This window comes from Oryctolagus cuniculus, chromosome 5 (genome assembly GCF_051225735.1).
Source record: "Oryctolagus cuniculus isolate XC-2025 breed Fujian yellow rabbit chromosome 5, ASM5122573v1, whole genome shotgun sequence".
Classification (NCBI taxonomy): domain Eukaryota; kingdom Metazoa; phylum Chordata; class Mammalia; order Lagomorpha; family Leporidae; genus Oryctolagus; species Oryctolagus cuniculus.
The window spans coordinates 17,227,527-17,247,414 of record NC_142871.1 but is presented as its reverse complement, the minus strand read 5'-3'; the positions used below and the strand labels follow the sequence as shown (position 1 = coordinate 17,247,414).

General features: G+C 45.0%; 1 protein-coding gene across 13 annotated transcripts in view; it reads left to right on the top strand.

Moving 5' to 3' along the window:
- Nucleotides 1–19,888, top strand: part of PLEKHG1 (pleckstrin homology and RhoGEF domain containing G1) — a 229,533-nt gene that overhangs the window by 77,608 nt on the left and 132,037 nt on the right. For 3 of the 13 annotated variants that reach the window (XM_070073416.2, XM_089333614.1, XM_070073417.2), the window contains one exon: nucleotides 14,688–14,941. The exons of 7 other annotated variants lie outside the window; for them this stretch is intronic. In XM_070073416.2, the coding sequence (XP_069929517.1) occupies nucleotides 14,884–14,941 (58 nt within the window). In that variant the 5' untranslated portion in view covers nucleotides 14,688–14,883. Of the gene's footprint in view, nucleotides 1–14,687; nucleotides 14,942–18,466; nucleotides 18,629–19,888 lie in introns of those variants that run through there. 3 more of the 13 variants (XM_089333612.1, XM_089333613.1, XM_051854238.3) reach the window with 2 other exon arrangements.

Here is a 19,888-nt window from a genome sequence, read left to right as displayed (position 1 = left end):
GTTTTTGTTTGTATTAGTCCACACTTTCATTTTTGTAACAGATAGATCTAAGCCTTGTTTTATTAATTTCATCGGAAGTTTTGAATTGAATTTACATTAAAATTACTCAGGAGAAAGTACAACCTGGTTTTCCTCCCACAGCCTCTGCTGCTGGAGAACTTGGATAGAAACTGAATTCAGAAGTCTGGGAAGAAATGAAGTCATGGAAAGCAGAACTGACTCTCCCTTAGAACTACCCAGGATAGTAAATTCACTGACAATAGCAAGCAAAACTACCTACTTATTGTAGAGTACTGCTCCTCCCTTTAAAAGATTTCCCAGTCAGTGGGTATAAAAATGATAAGGTCTCTTGTCTATTTGCAAGGTATGTGTATAGACACAGAAAGCTGAAGTATTTGAAGGTTAACTTGGATGCAGAGGGGCCTGAAATACTTATATACGAGGTTACTTCAAAAAGTGTATAGACAAATGGAACTTAAAATTTATTTTGATACAATTTTTTTAAATCTTTGCATAGTTTTTTGTCAATACTCATTTTCATAAGCTTTTTGAAGACCCTCCATTTGTATGGATTTTAAATTTTTTTCTACCAACATATCTTTTAATTCAATTTTCCGTGAACTTTTTGAAGTAGCCTTGTACAAATAATTCTTTTGAGGACTATAATACTGAAGACTGACTCTGAAAGTTGGTTGAAAGTTCTTTTACATTGGTTGTTTGACGTGGGAGCTTTGTATGAATTACAGAAGGCTCCATGTGCCCAGGTATTCCTATATGTTGCTGCCCGCACAAGCTGAATGAGAACCTCACTGTGGTTTGTGCCTGCCAAGAACAGGCATAAACCATTGGCTACTCTACCTGTAAGATTTGCTAAAAACAAAAATTATGGGAGGCTTCAACAACCAGAACACCTTCCAAACAAAGTCCACAGTGATTTAGGTCTTTATGGTTCTCTTAAATATTTTTCAACTCCTCCTAGTCCAGTTCTGAAAAATGAATTATGGTTTTCTTAGAGAGCCAGCAGTTGTTCAGTTTCTAGGTGCGTGTGTGTGTGTGTGTGTGTGTGTGTGTTGAGTTATTCTATACAATGTAATGGTCCATTTGAGAAATTATATATGAAGCTTATATATTATATAGAAATTATATCTATGAAGCATCATTTCTGTTATTGGGTAGTCTGAAGCGATCTTTGAGCCCTGAACTCTTCCTGATGCATTAGAACATAGTGGTCTCCATGGTTTCTGGCTGGCAGGTGACCAAGTCAAGAGTTCAGCATTCCAGAGAGCTGGGCACAATGTTCCTAACCAGGCCTGACTTGAAATACCAACACAAAGGACTTTCAAATCAAATGCTTCATTTGCAATCACTGAAAATAAGTGGATTCTTTGCAGGGAAAGAGTACAGGTTAAGACATTAGTGCTTCATTTATTTAGGTTTTTGTTTCTGGAAAAATATCTGGTGATGCAAGGTGCAAATTTTTCTCCAATCCCTCTACTTTGTACTATGTAATACAAAACAGAGTTTGTCTTATTTGACTTTAAATGCAAATAAAATGGGAGCCAAATTATTGTGCCCAATATATTTTGTACATCTGGCAATAATCTTAGTATTTTATGGTAGTGATGACTCAAAGCAATTGTTAATCCAGATTTATTTTTAAGCATTTTAATTTGAGCTTTCTGCTCAGGGCTTGTTCCTCCCCCACCTCATTCTGTAGGAAAGTCTAAATTAAGATCATTGTAAACAACCGATGGTCATCTTTGAACTCAGACATTTGCCCTGCTACACTGTGGGTTCAGGGAAGACAAAAAGAGGTTTCTGATTTAGAGTGAACCCTCAAATAAAGAAAGAAGAAAGAGTCAGACTTGTAGATAGCTTGGATGTGTTTTTATTGCACAGAATGAGTAAGAACAAGGAGAAAAGATGATTTTTGTCTAGGTGTAGGGGTGTTGAAGAGACTTCTGGGATGGCTTTCAGTTTCCTATGAGGTCATTCTGTGACCTAGTTTACTGCCTGAATCTTCTCAAATCTGTAAAGCTTTCATCTAAGGGGAGAGGTAACCCATGAGCTGACATGTGAACTCATAAGATGCTCTTTGGGGTTAAATTTTTGCCTAAATTACTTTCAAGACTTTCCTTGTTGTCAAAGATACTTGAACTATTCATTTAATCCTTTTGGCATCATCCTGTGAAGCAATGCAAAGAATGATTCTTAAACTTCAATCAGATTCTAGCGAAAGTGTTCATGTTGACATTGCTCTAACCCAGATTTTGATACTAAGATGTATTTCTAATTTCCTTTTGAAACCATTCCTGGGATAACTAAGGGATTTTTTTGTATTTAAAGAAAACAGTGGCTTTATTAATTTTTCTCGCTGTCCCTCATTGAGATGGTTGCTTATTTTTCTTCATAAGCCACATGAATATTGATAGAAGAAAAAAGATACTGATTTTCACATGTGTTTGTGTTTTCAAAGTAAATAAAAAATGAGAAATCAATTGCAAAAATCAGTAATATTTGTTATTTTTCTAATAAAAAATTGACGTAAGTAGGTCCTTTTTTGATAGCCTCTCACTGACCTTTATCTCATTGCCTTTATAAGGAATATTATTCATTTAATCATTTTTGTGAAGATATGTATAAAATAAATGTGTTCGTAGCACGGAATACGTGTAACAACAGGGCAAAGGACTGGAAGAATAATCCAGAATGACAATAGTGAAGCCCCAGATGGGGCCACCATTTACATCTCCTTAGACCTGCTCCTCAGTCTCTACCCACTGTTGACCACAAATTCCTCCCAGGATGAGCGCCCCCTAGAGTTTTGCCATCATATCAATTCTGAAGCTCAAGGTGATCAAAAAAAAAGTATTTGCATTCACATGTTCATTCAGCAAAACTTTTGGGTATCCTGTGTACCCTAGGGCTGTAAGGAAACCATGGATCCCTTATGCATACATAGCTAAAGGGCGGATTTGCTGTTGATCCCAAATAGTAGCTCATTTGAAGGAAATGGCATGACAGTAGCAGCTCTTACATTGCTTTTTTTCCTCCATTCTAAAGAGAGTTCCTTTCATGAGGACAGGGCAGAGCCGTTATGGGTAAAAGAACCGAAGCCCAAGACCACTTAGGACTTGGTTGAGTGAGGAATCAGACAGTGACTGGCTCGGTCTGTCACACAGCCAGCATGGTGGAAGGACTCCATGTGCCAGGTTGAAAGCTGAAGTACAAGGGTTCGGGTAGAAGTGTGACACCCACAGAGAGCAGAGTCTTGTGGCGCAGGGAGGGGATGGCTTTTAAAACCACAGTAAGTGTCTAATTCTACACCATGGTGAGTGCCATGAAGGAAAAGCAGAGGCACTCTAAGAGAGTGGGTTTGATCAGCGGTGGTTAGGGAAGATCTGAAGTTGGGATGGGAAGGAAAAGAAATAATGAACTGAATTAATGAAAACCAGAGAGGGAGAGCTAATGAGCAACGGAGATCAGGTTGGAGAGAGAGAGATGAGAACTCTGCCATGCACAGCCTTGCTGGCCATGTTTAGGCATTTGGCTTTTGTTGTAAATGCAATGAGAATGTATTTATAGGTTTTAAGCAGGAGAGTGATGTCATCCAGCTAAGCTTTTTGGATATCCACACTCCATCTGTAGAGAATGAATTGCAGACAGTGGAGGGAAAGGGGTAACAAGTAAGAGGCCTCGTGCTTTAGGCCAGTCAATAGACCATGGTTCTTTGCCACAGGAGGTCCTGAGACTGAAGAACTTACTCTCTTGGCCACGTAAAGGATCCTCAGATGGTGTCAAGGAGCCACCATTTGAGTAATAGGAAAAGAAAATGATACCAGAAGTCTCATTTTTCCAGTATTTTCCTCGCTGATCTCATTGTTTATAACTTGTGCAAAGATTCCCTCTGCAGGGGTTACCTCTATACTGTGCAGGCCTTTGGCGCCTAATTGCATGGACATCCACTGAGCACATTAGCTTTACTGGGTGCCTTGATGTTCTGTGGAAATCCTGGCAATGACTCCTATATCCTTTCCCTTCTCTATTGTTCCTTTACGTTTCTGGGGTAAGCCAGAGGAAATTGACATTGCCTGGTGGTGGGGATGAGTGAACATCAAGATTACAGGTGATCTGCTCATTGTCTTAGAAGCTGAATCCTGGGAAAAGATCACATTAGTTGCTCACTGAATCTGTAAACCCGTATTCCATCAATGCCATACTTCACCAGTAGCAGCATATGGGTGAAATATGACAGTACGAAAAATTAGGTGATGATTGAAGGAGAACATAGTTATGTGTTGCTTCTTTTTAGATGTCGATTTCATTTCCACACAGGCAATTTTACAATGACAAGAAAGTGAGAAATCGTAAGTTTTCAAGGTTGGGTGGGAAGAAAGGGCACCGTCTATAGAGACAAAGAAAGGTGAGGCTAAATAAAATAACTAATGCCTCTGATACTCTTCTTTCTCTTGAGGTTTCCACAGGTACACTCCCAGCATGGTGTCTGCCTCTGAGCAGCAGGAAATAAATAATTCAGCATTTTCTGCTATATATCAACTCTCTGCTTATTTTCCCCCTCAAATTACATATTCTGGCAAGGCTTCTCACTTGTTAAAGCGTTTAATTATTGTGTTTGGCAGTCATGGCTGGTTGCATTATATAAACAAATGCCTACTTCAAACATTGAAACTGATTTTTTTTCATAGTCTGCCAGAAAGCGAGACTATTTGATGTGCAGTTCGGATGGTGTCTTTCTGATTATATAATTTAGGTCTGGGAATAGAGTTTTGGCATTTATCTGCAGCCCTTATGCCATAGAAAATTAGCCTGTAGTATCCTCTCCTAAGGGCAAATCATCAAGCATACAATCTCCAAAAACACATTTAAGGTCATCTCTATCCAATTAGAAGACCTTTTTATCTTTGACCATATGCACATGTCTTCGGTACTGAATTATTTTTAACCTTCTGTGTAACTTGTGACCTCTGCAAAGCTGTAGCTCACTTGGCCCCCATGCTGGTCATGGCAGGATCCACTGGGGATCCTACATACTTGCTAGCTGACCCTTCAGTTCAAGAACTATATACACCTGTATTTGAGTAAAATGTTAAGATACCATTTTTTCTCTTTTTAAAGATTTATTTATTTATTCAGAAGGCAGAATTACAGAGACAGAAATCTTCCATCTTCTGGCTCACTCCCCAGTAGCTACAATGGCCAGGACTGAGCCAGGCCAAAGCCAGGATCCAGGAGCTTCATCTGGGTCTCCCACATGGGTCCAGGGGCCCAAACACTTGGGCCATCTTCTGCTGCTTTTCCCAATGCATTAACAGAAAACTGGATCAGAAGTGGAGAAAAATGGGGGCACGAGGCCGGTGCTGTGGTACAGCAGGTTAATTCCCTGGCCTCAAGCACCGGCATCCCATATGGGCGCCAGTTCTAGTCCCGGCTGCTCCACTTCTGATCCGGCTCTCTGCTATGGCCTGGGAAAGCAGTGAAAGATGGCCCAAGTCCTTGGGCCCCTGCACCCACGTGGGAGACCTGGAAGAAGCTCCTGGCTTTGGATTGGTGCAGCTCCGGCCATTGCAGCCAATTGGGGAGCAAACCATGAGATGGAAGATTCTCTCTCTCTCTCTCTCTCTCTCTCTCTCTCTCTGCCTCTCCTCTCTCTGTGTAACTCTTTCAAATAAATAAATAAATATTTTAAAAAAATAATGGGGGCACGAAATGGTGCTCATATGGGATTCTGGCATCACAGACAGTGGCTTAACCTGCTATGCCACAACAGTGGCTCTGAGAACCACTTTTTTCTGAACTCAGTTTACAGAAGGAAGTCTCTCTCCCTCCCCTCCACACACACATAGTATTTAGCCATGAAGATTTATATAAGGAAAATGGAAACCCTCTGGGTGTGTGTCATCTTATCAGTCTTTTTTGTTTTTAAAGATTTGTGTTTATTTATTTGAAAGAGTTACAGAAAGAGATAGAGACACACACACACACACACAGAGAGGTCCTCCGTCCGCTGTTTTGCTCCCTAAATGGCCGCAACGGCCAGAGCTGAGCTGATCTGAAGTCAGAAGCCAGGAGTTTCTTCTGGGTCTCCAAAGGACTTGTGCCATCTTCTACAGCTTTCCCAGGCCATAGCAGAGAGCTGGATCAGAGGTGGAGCAGCTGGGACTAGAACCGGCACCCATTTGGGATGCTGGTGCTTCAGGCAGGGGCTTTAACCCGCTGTGCGGCAGCGCCCACCCCCACCCTGTCAGTCTTCATGCAAGCCTTCCCCACCTGTCTTCAAGGCTGGTCTGTGGAGCTTTTGTTCACAGAGTTGACCCTGAGGCACAGCCAAAGTCTGAATCATCAGAGAAAGTTAAATTACGGTTTAGATGCTATACTTACTAAGGTGGGAACTTGCCTAACTCAGTCTGGAGGGGAGGGGAAATTAACAAGGGTTGAAAGAAGTTTTTATCGTTAACCCTTAAGTCACCAGAAAGTTCACTTCGGCTGACCTTCTCATCTCTTGAGGAATTTGGCTAATTGCTGCTTTACTCTAATAATGATGACGGAATGAGTGAGCTCAGTCTAAGCTCTCTTTGCCCTGCCTCAGAATCAGCAATTATATAACCTCATTTGAGAAATAGTTCTGCCAAAATGAAGACCAGAGACTCAGTTCAAGCTATCATTATCAATCATTGTACATTTATGGCACCTGCATTTCACTTTTATTTCAAGTTGCTCGGTGCCAAATTATATCTTAGACATTTCCTAGAAAAGATGCACACTAATGGGGAACTCTGTTACCTGAAAATATGGTGGCACACACACAACCTCTGTATGAGCTCTTGTAGCCACCCAGGTGAGAAGTATTTAATAACCACAGGCAACATTTGGGGAGCACACCATGTGCCAAGAGTGAGGGGTAAGTTCTTTGCATGGACTTGATCATTTTTCCTCTATCGCCCTGTGATAACACCCCTTGAAGGTCATCTCCCAGCCTTCACCATTTATTGATCCACAAGATTCAGGAGCTGCTGCTGTGGCTTGGGTGTGGCTTGTCCCCTAGGGGTTCACGGGATAGAGGCTTGGTTGTCAGCGTCACAGCTGGGGCCTAGCAGAGGTCTGTAGGACATTAGGGGTGCTGCCCTTGGCAGTGACTGTGGGGCCACAGCTTCTCTGGCTTCCGGTTTTGAGCTGTGCTCTCTGCTCTCACTTGCCTTGCACCACTGCCATCCACCAGTAGGTAATGCAGCTAGGGGGACCCCTTGCAAGAAGCTGTGCCATTGGTGTTTTGACTTTCTGCCTCCCAACTGTGAGCTCAAGAAATCTCTTTCCTTTATAAAGTCAGCCTGTCCTAGGTATTTCATTATAATGACAAAAATCTAATAATACACGTGCCAAAAGTTGCACAGCTCCTAACTAGCAGAAACAATGCGCGTGCTCAGATCTGTCAGACACCAAAGTGTTTGCCTATAGCCAGGTGCTCCATCTCCCTTGCAGGTGGAGTTTTGGCAAAGGGAGCTCCTACAGCCTCCTCTCTGTTTTCCACACTTCCAGTCTATCCGGATCATCTTGAACCTTTTATCCCCTTTCCTGAGATGGTTTTCTTTTGGCCTGTTGTCTTTAATGAGCATGAGGATTATTTACATCTAAAAAGATGAAATTAAATATGAAAAATGAAGCTAGATAAACATTTCAGATATCCTGATCAAATACCGATAAAACTTAGGTGAATCGAGGAAAACACTAGTATAAGTAAAGTTACTAGCACAAGATCAGATAGAAAAGGAAAAATATCCAAGATTCAGGTCACATGCCTCACAGTAGGCCCCACGGTGAATGCCGTGAACTAGAGAATCCTAGATCTAAAGTAGCACAGCTTTTGCTGTGAAGGGGAAAATTTTTTTGAAGGAGAAAAAAAATAAAAAGGGAAAAGATAGACAAATATATAAGAGTTAAGACCTTTTAAAGGCAAAGCAAAATGAAGCAACAATATGGGAAAATATGCATAGCAGAAATTAGAAAATTATACACACATGCATCTATATAAATGTGAGCATATCAGATTCTAATTGGGTAAGTGATCCAAAGATATGAAGAGCTATTTCACATGAAAGAAGACAAATAGAGAACCATATATGAAGATATATTTAACTTAAATAAATTTAAAACTGAAAATATTTTATACCTACAGATGGAACAAAAGTCAAAGGCCACCCCAGACAAGATTGTGTGGGAAAACAGGATGTGCTCGTGTGTCAGTGCCAACAGTGTAAACTCTGTTCAGTCTTTTTGGAGAAAACCTGAGGGTCTGCAATGAGAATGAAATCCCTCTGACTCTGCAGAGCTCTTCCCGGGGATTGATCCCAAAGGAATGGTGGAGACAAGCATTGGGGCAAGGGCAGTGCTACCAGCTGTGAACAATGGGGTTCAAAGCATTTCTTTTTTTTTTTTTTTTTTTTTTGACAGGCAGAGTGGACAGTGAGAGACAGAGAGAAAGGTCTTCCTTTTGCCGTTGGTTCACCCTCCAATGGCCGCTGCGGCTGGAGCACTGCGGCCAGCGCATCACGCTGATCTGAAGGCAAGAGCCAGGTGCTTATCCTGGTCTCCCATGGGGTGCAGGGCCCAAGCACTTGGGCCATCCTCCACTGCACTCCCTGGCCACAGCAGAGAGCTGGCCTGGAAGAGGGGCAACCTGGACAGAATCCGGCGCCCCGACCGGGACTAGAACCAGGGGTTCTGGCGCCGCAGGCGGAGGATTAGCCTATTGAGCCACGGCACCGGCCCAAAAGCATTTCTAACCTCAAGGAGTAGTGCAATTCAAAAACACTAAATAGTACATGTTCAAAAATGTCTTCATAAGTTAATTATAATGGATAAAAGACAGCCTGATCGCTTAAAACTAGAGGATTGGTTACTTTGCTGAATAACCGCAGGACTTTACTGCCCTCCAACTCCTGCCTGTCTTCACAGCCCACCTCTTCCCAAGGGGTCTCATCCCTGCTCCAGCCACCTTCACTTCAGCTGCCATCGTCTCTTCCTTAACTGGTCTCCATTTCCGTCTCCATTTCCATATTGGTCCTCACAAACTCCCATCTATTTCCCAGGCTCATTGAGAGTCTTCTTTTCAACACACAGCTCTGATCGTGGGATTCCTCCATGGAGAACATCCAGTCCAAGCTCTTTTTGCTAGAGGCATACGTAAGGTCCTTTGTGAAACCTGATTCCTGATGACCTCTTATAGTCTTCTTTCTTGTTTCTTTCCTTCCTAACCCTTCCCCTCCTCCCACCACACACACACACAGGGTCTCCCTTAATGCATTGCTTGTAGTTCCCCCAAAAGGGACCCTGTGTCTGCATATGGCACTCCCTCTCTCTCAAATGGTACACCTGCCCCACCCCGCCATCCCACTCGTCTAGATTGGATGGCTCCTTTGTATGCCTATTTGTTCTTCTGGACTCCATTCAAAAATCATCCCACCCAGGGACATTTTCTTGCTACAGGCCCCTTCCCAACACACACAAACACTAGACTAGGTGAGGGGGCCCACCTGTGTTCCCCATAATAGCGCAGACATGGCTGGCCCATAGAATTGTTTTCATTGCAAAAGAAATTCTGAATTCCACAGCCTGTTGTCTGAGCAGTCATTTTCTACTTAACTTGGGTCAAAAAGTATTAGCTTGCTTAATCCCTGACATGTTAATTGTCATACTATCTTTCATACTGTTTTATAATAGTAGCTACCACCGTTTAAGGCTGTGGGTCAGAACTGTATGTCCATGCTTGTTTCCTTGCAGCTGCTGATGCTGGCACCGGTTTGAGGATGGCCCGATTTGTGAGCCTCCAACAGGCATGGTAGAAAAGGAAGGGGGAGGGGAGAGTCCTCCAGTGGCATCAAGAAAGGTCTGGACCACTGAGAGGTAAAAGGGAGGTCACCACGTGTGGGAGTTTACCTGATTAAAGGTACTCCTAGCTGGGATTGCACTAATTTTGTTAAGTAGAAACCCCATTTAGCTGTTTGTTACTTTAAAAGTCTAGTAGCAAATGTTCTCAGTAATAATGAAGAGGGGAGACATAAGGCCTTTTCTTTATTTTTTTTAAAAAAGTATTTGAAAGAGCGAAAAGGAGAGGGAGACGAAGGTGAGGAAGGGGGAGAGAATGACAGGTGCACCAGGAAAGGCTTCTGTGACCATCCATAGAAGGACACACATCCCACACATCTTCCATCTGCTGGTTCACTCCCCTAGTGGCTGCAGGGTAACTGGGACTCTAGCAGAAACTCCAACAGGGGGTGTTGGCATTGCAGGCAGTGACAACCTGCTGTACCAAACACCAGCCCCTATGAGGCCTTTTCCATTTGCTTTCTTGTCTTTAATACAAATAGTAATTTTGATGCCTTACATCTGGGTATGAGTATTACCTGGTGGCCAAACACAAAATATCCATACACGTCCTCCACTTTTTGGAGGAAAGCATTTAAAACCATTCAGTCCCTGACTAAGCTTCAAAATTCTATAAGCTTGGAGAAATCTAGCTCCTTAATAACACTTGATTTGTAAACAACAATTATTAAGAGATCCATGTTCATTTCAGATGCCCTGGTAAACATAATTTTTTTATTAGGTTCAGCCTGAGTTACCCATCTTGACCCAATCTAATTGATGTAAATGGTAGGAATTAATTTTGTGCAAGAGGGATAAAGACTAATCCAAGTCACTCAACGCCTTGTAATTTACCCACCCGTGTACTCTTCAAAAAAGAGGGAGAAATGTTGGCACATTCTCTGACTTCAGGTTCCATATTAATTTAATGGAGGGCTCTAAAATGTAATAGGGTTCAATTTCAGGGTAGAATTACAAGAAACAAAGATTTTGTTAATGCAGATGGTTGTTTCCAATGACCAAGTGTTGATTCTGTTCTAATTATTCACGGGCAAAATGAATGTTGGATTAAAAAGAAAATATTTCTTAGAGGCTTTTAAGTTGAGTTAAAAACCTGGATTTTACCATATTAGGCTATCATTGATGCAGTTTTTAAAGCCCCCTATCTCTGAGTAGCAATTAACTGTAAACCAGTAATCAGCCTAAACTCAATCTACTTTTTTTTTGAGAAAATGAGAAATACAACCATGAAAAAAAATAAAAGGATGCATATGTGAATAATTTTCTACAAAATTAGTATTTTCAACAAACTCCTCTGAAGCCACATAGGTAAATGAAGGCTCCATCCTCTTAGAAGTTCTCCCTGCCTTTCTTTGGTATAAGGAGAAAGTAAATTTTTGCCTTTGTTTGGTATAAGGCGAAAATAAATTTTTTGCAGTGTTTTAAGGGTTAGGTGTGAGAAGACTCCATTGCCTTAAGTTTATTTCTTAAGTTGCTATGTTTTAATGCAAGTTTGAGTTGTTAATATTTGTAAATCCAAGTTTTAATCTTATAATTAATTTGATGCTGCAGAGTTCTTTCATAATTTGTAAATTTTGTGAGTTTTATGGCTATGTGCAGAAATAAGGACCTTCCAGGAGCAGAGGAAATGTGACCATTGAGTTGCAATAGGAGACAGGCATGGGCCACCCATCTTTCGCCAAATTGCTCCCTTTGAAGAATCTGTAAAATAAAGTAATATCATAAAGTGGACAATGTTTTCCCATGGGAATTAGTTGATAATTACAGGTTGCTTTCTTTACCAGAATTTAGTGTCTGATTAGAAACAGCAGTGTGTTTTTGCAAATTACAACATCTGTGCTAGCAATAAAGTCACACGAAGTATACCAAAGTCCCCAGTGCACAATATTTTATCTCATTCATTCAACAAATACTTGATGAACATGCACTAAGTGCTTGGCACTATTCTAGACCCTGGGAATTTGAAATGAGTCAAAAACTCATGCCCCTTCCAGCAATATTATCACACGATACTCATAGGGAGAGGCCTGTAAAGAAACCGTCATTGTAAACTATAAATGCCAGACAGGGAGAAATACAGGTGTTTTCTTGAGGAGGTGATGACTGAATCCAGCTCTGAGAGATTAATAGTAGTTGTGTCAGGAGCTAACAGGCAGTGTGGAGAGGCTGTGAGCCCTGAGGATTGGAGAAGAGCCGTGAGTGTGTAGAGAGAGCCAGTAGGTTAGCAACATGGCAGGGAGTAGGACGTGTGGGGCATCATAGCCCGAGTTAAAGATTTTGATCTCATCCTAGGAGAAGTGGAAAGACATGGAAGAGTTTCCATCTGAAGGGATACGTATGGCATGACATCATGCTTGCAGTCCGGAAGGTTCTGTTTCAATAGTCCCGCCCCATCCAGGAGAACATTCTGAAGAATATAGCAGTACAGGTGGGAAATGACCAGGGCAAGGATTTTTTTTTTTCCAAAAAGCATAGGTACCAAAAATAAATATCTTTTGATTCTTTTCTTTTTCATGAACTGTTTGAAACCCATACATAGTACACAAAAGGCTCCATATCAAAGTCAGTTACCACGTTTTATCTTCTTTCCCCTAGAGCTGTGCACAGCTATTTCCCCTAAATGCAGTTATTTGATCCAAAGGCCATTGCTAAGTCCAGAGCAGACTCTCTGTGGTATCTAAGGGAGAGAGCCCAGTGATCTAGAGCCAACTCGAGACCCTTAGTGTGGGACCCTCAAACCTGGGGATGGGCCCCCGAATCCAAATGTTGCCCTTGTCAGTTTCCTCTTGGCCTTAAGTGCAGGATGGGATTTGGAACACTGGTGCTTTGAGTGCTTGTGCCTTGCAGTAATTGTTTCACTGCTGATGTCCAAAGAGTGAGTGAGCACAAAGGCTCTCCTTTTCCTATAGAGTCTTCCTCAATACACCTGCTTCAAAAACACTGCACCTGTGGGGCTTAGGGGCCAGCCATGGCCGCCTGCCTGCTAATACCCACTCCCCCATGGTTAGGCCACCAAGCTACCTGCTTATGGGGATAAGGCCTGAGCCCCACTTGCACCTGCAGACCCAGCATTTGAGAAAGAATTAACCACCTTGGGCAAAGTCATCTTAATGTGAATTAGCTGCCAAAGTAGAAATGGCACCGCGGCTGCTCGCTGGGCCACAGTCAGAGCCATCTGCAGGGCTGTAAAACTGACCATGGCCCAGCACAACCTGCTGCGAACTGTCCAGGTGAAAACAAACAGCCCACACTTAGAACAGGATCTGCCAGCAGCTTCACTCTTCAGGATTTGCTTTGTTCCTGGAATGCCGTGTGCAGGGACCGTTCTACTAGAGGTTGGGATTTAGGGAAAGAGCAGTAAAGACCCTCTCTTCCTACCCAGGTTCTAAACCAATCTGACATGAAAACGAATGAGTAAGGTGATGGAGACCAGGGTCTCACTTTTTTCAAAAGATTTATTTATTTATTTATCTGAAAGGCAGAATTAGAGAGAGAAAGAGAGAGAGAGAGTTCTTCGATCTTCTGGTTCATTCCCCAAATGGCCACAATGGCCAGGATTGGGTCAGGCTGAAGCCAGGAGCCTGAAACTCCATCTGAGTCTCCAGCAAGAAGGGTTCAGGGCTCCCAGAACGTGGGCCATCTTCTGCTGCTTTGCAGGGCTGACTAGCAGGGAGCTGGATCAGAAGTGGAGCAGCTGGGACACATACTTGAACACTTATGGGATGCCAGTGCCACAGGGACTCAGCCTGCTGCACCACAGTGGCAGCCCCTGGGGTCTCACCTTTTAGGCTGATAAAGCTGACAGGGGAGAGAGTGCGCTAGGCCTGTGAGCAGGGGGACATCCTCACACTAAACTCAAAACTGGAAGACTTCCTGCCCAGCAGGCTGGACTGAAGCAGTCCTCTCCATACTGGAGCAGAGCCCGTACGTGGAAATTTATGTGGCTGAGAAGTGAAACAGGGTGCATGCTTCGTGGCAGCCAGTGCCCTGCCCGAAGAGCAGAAGGGCACAGCTGGATCGGGCCTGCCCGGGGCGGCCTTCTGCTCGGCGCTGATCCCACCCCCATAAGTGTGTGAGAGGCCAGAGCGGGACCGGGAGCTCTTGCAGCACCACCCTGATGGCAGGAAACATCAGGAACAAGGAGGAAATTCTCCCCAGGCAGCCCCGCCCATGCCCCAACAAGTCCTTCCTGAAGTCCTGCCTCATTCTGATGGCTTGGTGCACGTTTTCACAGCAGACAACCAGGTCCTTACAGGCTGGCGTGCAGTACTGTAATCAGCGTTAGCTAAGTACCCTCCGTGTGTCCACATCCGCGCGGCGTCCTAAGAGACTGCAGAGAAGCACACGGCCCAAGCCAGCCCTCACCCACTGTATGGAGTGGGTTGGGACAGCATTTGCATCTGTGAGATTTACAAGACAGTTGGTAACTCCTAACTGCCACAGGAAATTAGGGCCAACACCTCTGAGCTGCAGGCTGTGGTGAGTGCCCCTGGCCTTCACACAGCCTTCAGAGCGATCTCGCTTTCCCAGAGATCCCACCGAAAGAAAAGGCATGTTTCCTTTTAACAAGAGCAGGGGGCGGTTATCTTCTCGGAAGACCGATCTGGGGGAAGATGACCTCACGCACTGGCTGTTAAGCTGTTTCCCTTGGCCTCCTGGGGGAAGAACGTGGGTCGCCTCTCGCGGGTCTCCTTCGGGAAGTGCATTTGTGTGAGCTGGGAAGGGTGGGGTTGACCCCGCAGGCAGGACATCACCCTTCTTCCTCTTCCTGTTCTTGCTTCTCACAGCAGTCATGGTCATTGCTTAGCTTCCTGTCGGGGAAAACCTTGAGTACTGAGCGCCCACCTGCTCCACCAGCAAGTGAAAGATGACAAAGGGTTGGATGCTGCTGTTCGGCTGAACCCTGAGCTGCTCCCAGGCCCCCTCTTAATAGCGTCCAAGGCAGAAGAGACCTGAAGCAGACATGGAGCCACTCTTTGTGGCATGGAAGGAGCAGGAATCTGCTGTCTTGGCGAATTGCATTCTGGTGCAAACCTCACAGGCAAGTTAAAGGCGGGAATTCTGGGCAGCGGTTGGAGAAAAGACGAGGTGGAACTGGGAGATGCCCGTGCAGCCAGGTGGCTGTGGAGGTAGCTGCAAGCAAGGCAGTTTCAAGGAAGGGGGAAAGTGTCTGGCAGGCTGACGGCTGTGGATATGAGGTGTGGGCATGGCTGGGCTCCTGGCTCAGTGTCCGTTCTCCTCACCCAATGAGCTGCGTGCTGGCTGCGTTCACCACACTGGCCACAGAGATATCGCCCTCCGTGATCTCATGCCTGACTTTAAGAAACCCCCAGTCTAGAAAAATTGGCTTCTTCCTGTTATCCTTGGTCTAAAGCCAGGACCAGTGGGGCCGCTGTTTCAGGGAAGTAGGTGGGGTTGGGACAGAGCCGGTGCAGTGAGACAAACAACGGTAGATGTCACCACCAGGTGCGGTAAGGGCTGCGACCAGGCATTCAGGGAAGGATAACAGCGTACGGGGCGCGTGGGGACGTCAGGCGTGGGGTTGGGGAGTTGCCCTGCGGTATCCTGTGGCTCCACCTGCCGTTTCCCTCACGTACTCCCCAGTCCCCGCTGATGGCTGAGTGCGGACAGTTTGCTGTGCTCCAGAATGGCTCTGGCCACAAAGCCCACGCCTCCCACCGGAACTTCTGATTGCTCCCTGGGGAGGGGGATGCAGCTGTGGGGCAGCGGGAGTGACCACGTCCTCCCAGAAGAGCTCTCCTGGGAGAACAGCAGGGGTTCTTTGGGGTCTTAATATCTAATCCTTTGATTTCAGTGTCACTGTGTTTTCTCCACGGATGGGCCAAGCTGGCCTAGGCTTATCCTGATGGAGCCTCTCCCAGAGTCCCTGCTGCTTCCTCATTCCCAGCCCAGTCTAGAACTCCTAGACACTGAGTTCTAGACAGAGATGATTCTAGACTCCTGTATTCCTGCCTCCTGATCCTGCCGCCTGACGGGCGACACAGAACCATCTGCTCGTCTCCTCCTCCACACAGAGATCAGACCCCAAGCTTGAGCACTTGTTCTACTGATCTTTCCCCCTGAGCCCCCTCCCCAGCTCTGCAGGGAGGTAGCATTGCTTCCTGAGCGACTCTGAACTCATCTGAGCTCAGCTAAGTGCTCTGTGGCCGAAGGAGCCCTGGACAAAGGAACGATGCCCCAATGAGGAAGCAGATGCACCTGCAAGGGGAGCAGGAGTTGCACCTGTCATCACGTGCTGCCCTCGCCACGTGGGCTTGCACTGGCTGAATGCTGCCCTGAAGTGTGGTGCTGACGGAGGAGAGCCATCAGCTCTCCACTCTTGTGTTGTCTTAAATCCCCACCCTCTATCCACAGTGACACCAAAGGTTATCTAAATTAGTTATCTGAAATGATGATTAGGGAAATGTGAGCCAAAAGACTATAAAGTTGCATCTGAAAGCACATATCTTTAAAATACTGTTTCTTTAATAAATTACATAAAGTCATTTAAAAAAATATTTCTTTATCTGAAAGGCAGCAACACAGAGACATGGAGATCTTCCATCTGCTGGTTCACTCCCCAGATGGCTGCAATAGCCAGGTCTGAGTCAGGCCAAAACCAGGAGCTTTTTCTGAGTCTCCCATGTGGGTGAGGGGCCCAAACACTTGGGCCATCTTCGGCTGCTTTTCCAGGCACATTAGCAGGGAACTGGGTCAGAAACAGAGCAACCAGAACTTGAACTGGCGTCCATTTGGGAAGCCAGCGTCATAAGCAACAGCTTAACCTATTGAACCAGAACTCCAGCCCCATGAGTAACCATTTTTTTAAAAGTGTCATCTGTCTTGGGGGACTATGGAAATCTTCTGCCTCTTGCAGAAACAATTTGATCTTATTAAATAAGGTGTGACTTGGCGGGGGGGAGAAAGTGAAGTTAGGTATAGATCATTCTGTCTCTGTAATCCACAAAAGTGATGACAGTTAAAAAAAAATTATCAAAACTGCCTCAGGCCACCTACAGTTAATTTAATCTTTTTTTTTAATTTTGACAGGTAGAGTTATAGACAGTGAGAGAGAGAGATAGAAAGACCTTCCTGCTGTTGGTTCACCCCCCAAATGGCTGCCACGGCCGGCGCTGCACCGATCCAAAGCCAGGAGCCAGGAGCCAGGAGCCAGGCACTTCCTCCCGGTCTCCCATGTGGGTGCAGGCGCCCAAGCACTTGGGCCATCCTCCACTGCCTTCCCGGGCCACAGCAAAGAGCTGGACTGGAAGAGGAGCAGCCAGGACTGGAACCCGGTGCTCATACAGGATGCCGGTGCCACAGGTGGAGGATTAGCCAATGAGCCACAGGCGCCGGCCCCCTCAATTTAATCTTTACTACCTATATCGAACGAATAGAGCATAGAGAGATTCTATGGATTCTTAAAGATTCTAGAACATTCTAGAACTACTTGTCCCTCCCGTAGCTGTAATGCAGTCATCAGTCTCAACCAATGTGCAGCTGCCATCCTGACCAGTAGGGGGCAGCTGTGAGCAGCATACTATTTGTATGTAACTCAGAAACTACCTACTCAGTATGAAGCAACTTCAACTAGTTCAACCAGATAATAATTAGGCCATAGGAGTTAATTTGTTTTTTAAGCCATTGCAAGTATACATGATTGTGAATTTTTATTGTTTTTTAGCCAACTCCTCATCCTCAAAAGCCAACATAACTCTGGAAGAACACTCAGAACATAAGAAAAACTTTCCATGTATTGCAAACAAATTCTGTTTATGTAGAAGAATGTTTCAGTTTTGAAAAGCAATTGTCTCAAAGCTGTTCTAATTGAAAATAGGCTGAGAAAAGAGAAATAGGTACCAGGTGCATGGCCTGCCTCGTCCCCTGCACAGGCAGTCATTTCTGAGCAGTGAAGACTTGGCCTTCTGGGAAAGGCATCTAGCTTGGTGGTTAAGGTTCCCGTGTCTCAATTACAGTGATACCAGGCTCTGGCTCCTGACCCCAGCTTCCTCCCAGTGCAGACCCTGAGAGGCAGCAGTGATGGCTGAAGTCATTCGGTTTCTGCCACTCACATGGGAGATCTGGATTGAGTTCCCAGCTCCTGGCTTCCGCCCAGCCCAGTCCTGAGTTATTGCAGGCATTTGGGGAGTGAGCCAGGAGATAGGAACTAGCTCGCTTGCTCTCTCTCTCTCTCCCTCCCTTCCCCCCATCCCTTTATCTCTCTGCCTCTCAAGTGAGTAAATAAAATTTAAAGAGAAAAAAATTGGACTCCTTTAAGTAAAAAGATGCAGAATCAGAAAGTTTTGGCTGAGGAGACCGGTGTTTCTCCTTAATCTCTACTGGCCATTCTCCTTTACTGAGCAAGTCCACTCCTCGTCCTCACTGGTGTCTCTGCTGTTGTGTCTTCTTGTCTGATCTCCCAGACTTTCCCCCGTCTCCCGAGGAGGTCTAACAGAACACAGGGATGAGTCTGTGGGTGGAGGACCAAGGCGAAGGCGGGAGGAACTGCCCGGACCTGTCTGCCTTGGGTGTAGCACCTCCAAGGAGGACAGGATTCCCCTGCGGTGGCAGCCTGGCCAGGCTGCCCACCACCCACTCCCGCAGAACTGCAGCTGCCCGGGGAGCATGCTGTCCACCACCATGGTGGGGGCCCTGGTCAGAGGCTGGAGGAATCGGAGCTCTCCCCGAAGGGCCGCGCCACAGAACCAAGGGGGACTGCGTACTCAGGGTATGTTGCTGCCACCTTGATGTGACTGGATGGCTTTTCTGGAAGGCGTCAGAGAGGTGATTGCCAGCTTGCCTGCTTTTGACCCCCTCCAAATAACTCGGTGAATTAGTCTGGTTTTCTTGAGTTACTGTGGACTGTGGCGGGCTCCCTCGTGGGAGGTCTGTGCTGCTTGCCTCAGAAGCCACACGGTGGTAAGAGATTGTTATCTGCAGTTTCTTTTCCTTCCAAAGCTTCTGTTTTCAGATGGAATCCTTATTCTGTGATATTTGTGTTGGACTGGTAAGACAGAAAAGGTGGACTGACTTTTGACCAGTTAATGTAAATCATATCACTTTATTAACTCTGGTTTGGGAAATGGAAAAAGTGGTTAGCTTCTGGGTTTCTCCATTAATTATTTTTATTTTCTGTTTGGCTACTATTGTCGTGAGGCCACAATAGAAGAAGTGGTGGCAAAAATGTAGCTCTCCTAGTGACTTAGTTCATAAGGGTCTTGTGGCCATCCCTGAAATAAATTTTCATTAGGATGAAATACTTTTGGAATACCTGACCTCATTCTTTTCTGTCTAGACCTGGGACTTCTAACTGCTACTTGCTTAGAAAAAGGGAACTCTTGATCAGCCCATGGGAAAAGCACAAAGCCAGCTGAAGAAGTAGTCAACACCCAGGGGCTCCCTGAGCTGGCTGGCTGCCCCGCAAAATGCTCTTATCTGGCCCAGAGCCCCAAGAATCTCCTAAGCAGTAGGCACCACAACTCTCCTTTCATTTCAACAAATATGTATTGAAAGCCAATATGTGCCAGCCATTGTTGAGGACCACCATGCTCTGATCTATAGCTAACCTACTTTTAAGAGGCATAAAAACTAAATATTGTCATTTGCTTTGTTCTGAAGTTGGCTTCCAACCATACTTTTAGGCCAGCTGACCATATTCAAGAAGATCTGATAAATATTCTTGGCAAGATAATAAATTAGTCATTTAACCAGGTATCCCAAAGGTAGAAGGCTATTCTGTGTTCTAAACTATCAAAGGGTTAGTGATTACTTGTGAAGTCCGAATATTCAGTAAGAAGAATGAGTCATAGGATTTCAAACACTGAACACCTGATTCGGATCCTTTGTTTCACTGATGAGCCTAAGGAAGTTGGTTAGTAGGCTTCAGGTACCATAGCCAGTGAAATGACAAAACAAGATCATATTTCCTAAACTCTCAATCCAGCATGTTCTCCCCAAGCCCCTGCTCTCCTGGCAAATTTGGTAAATT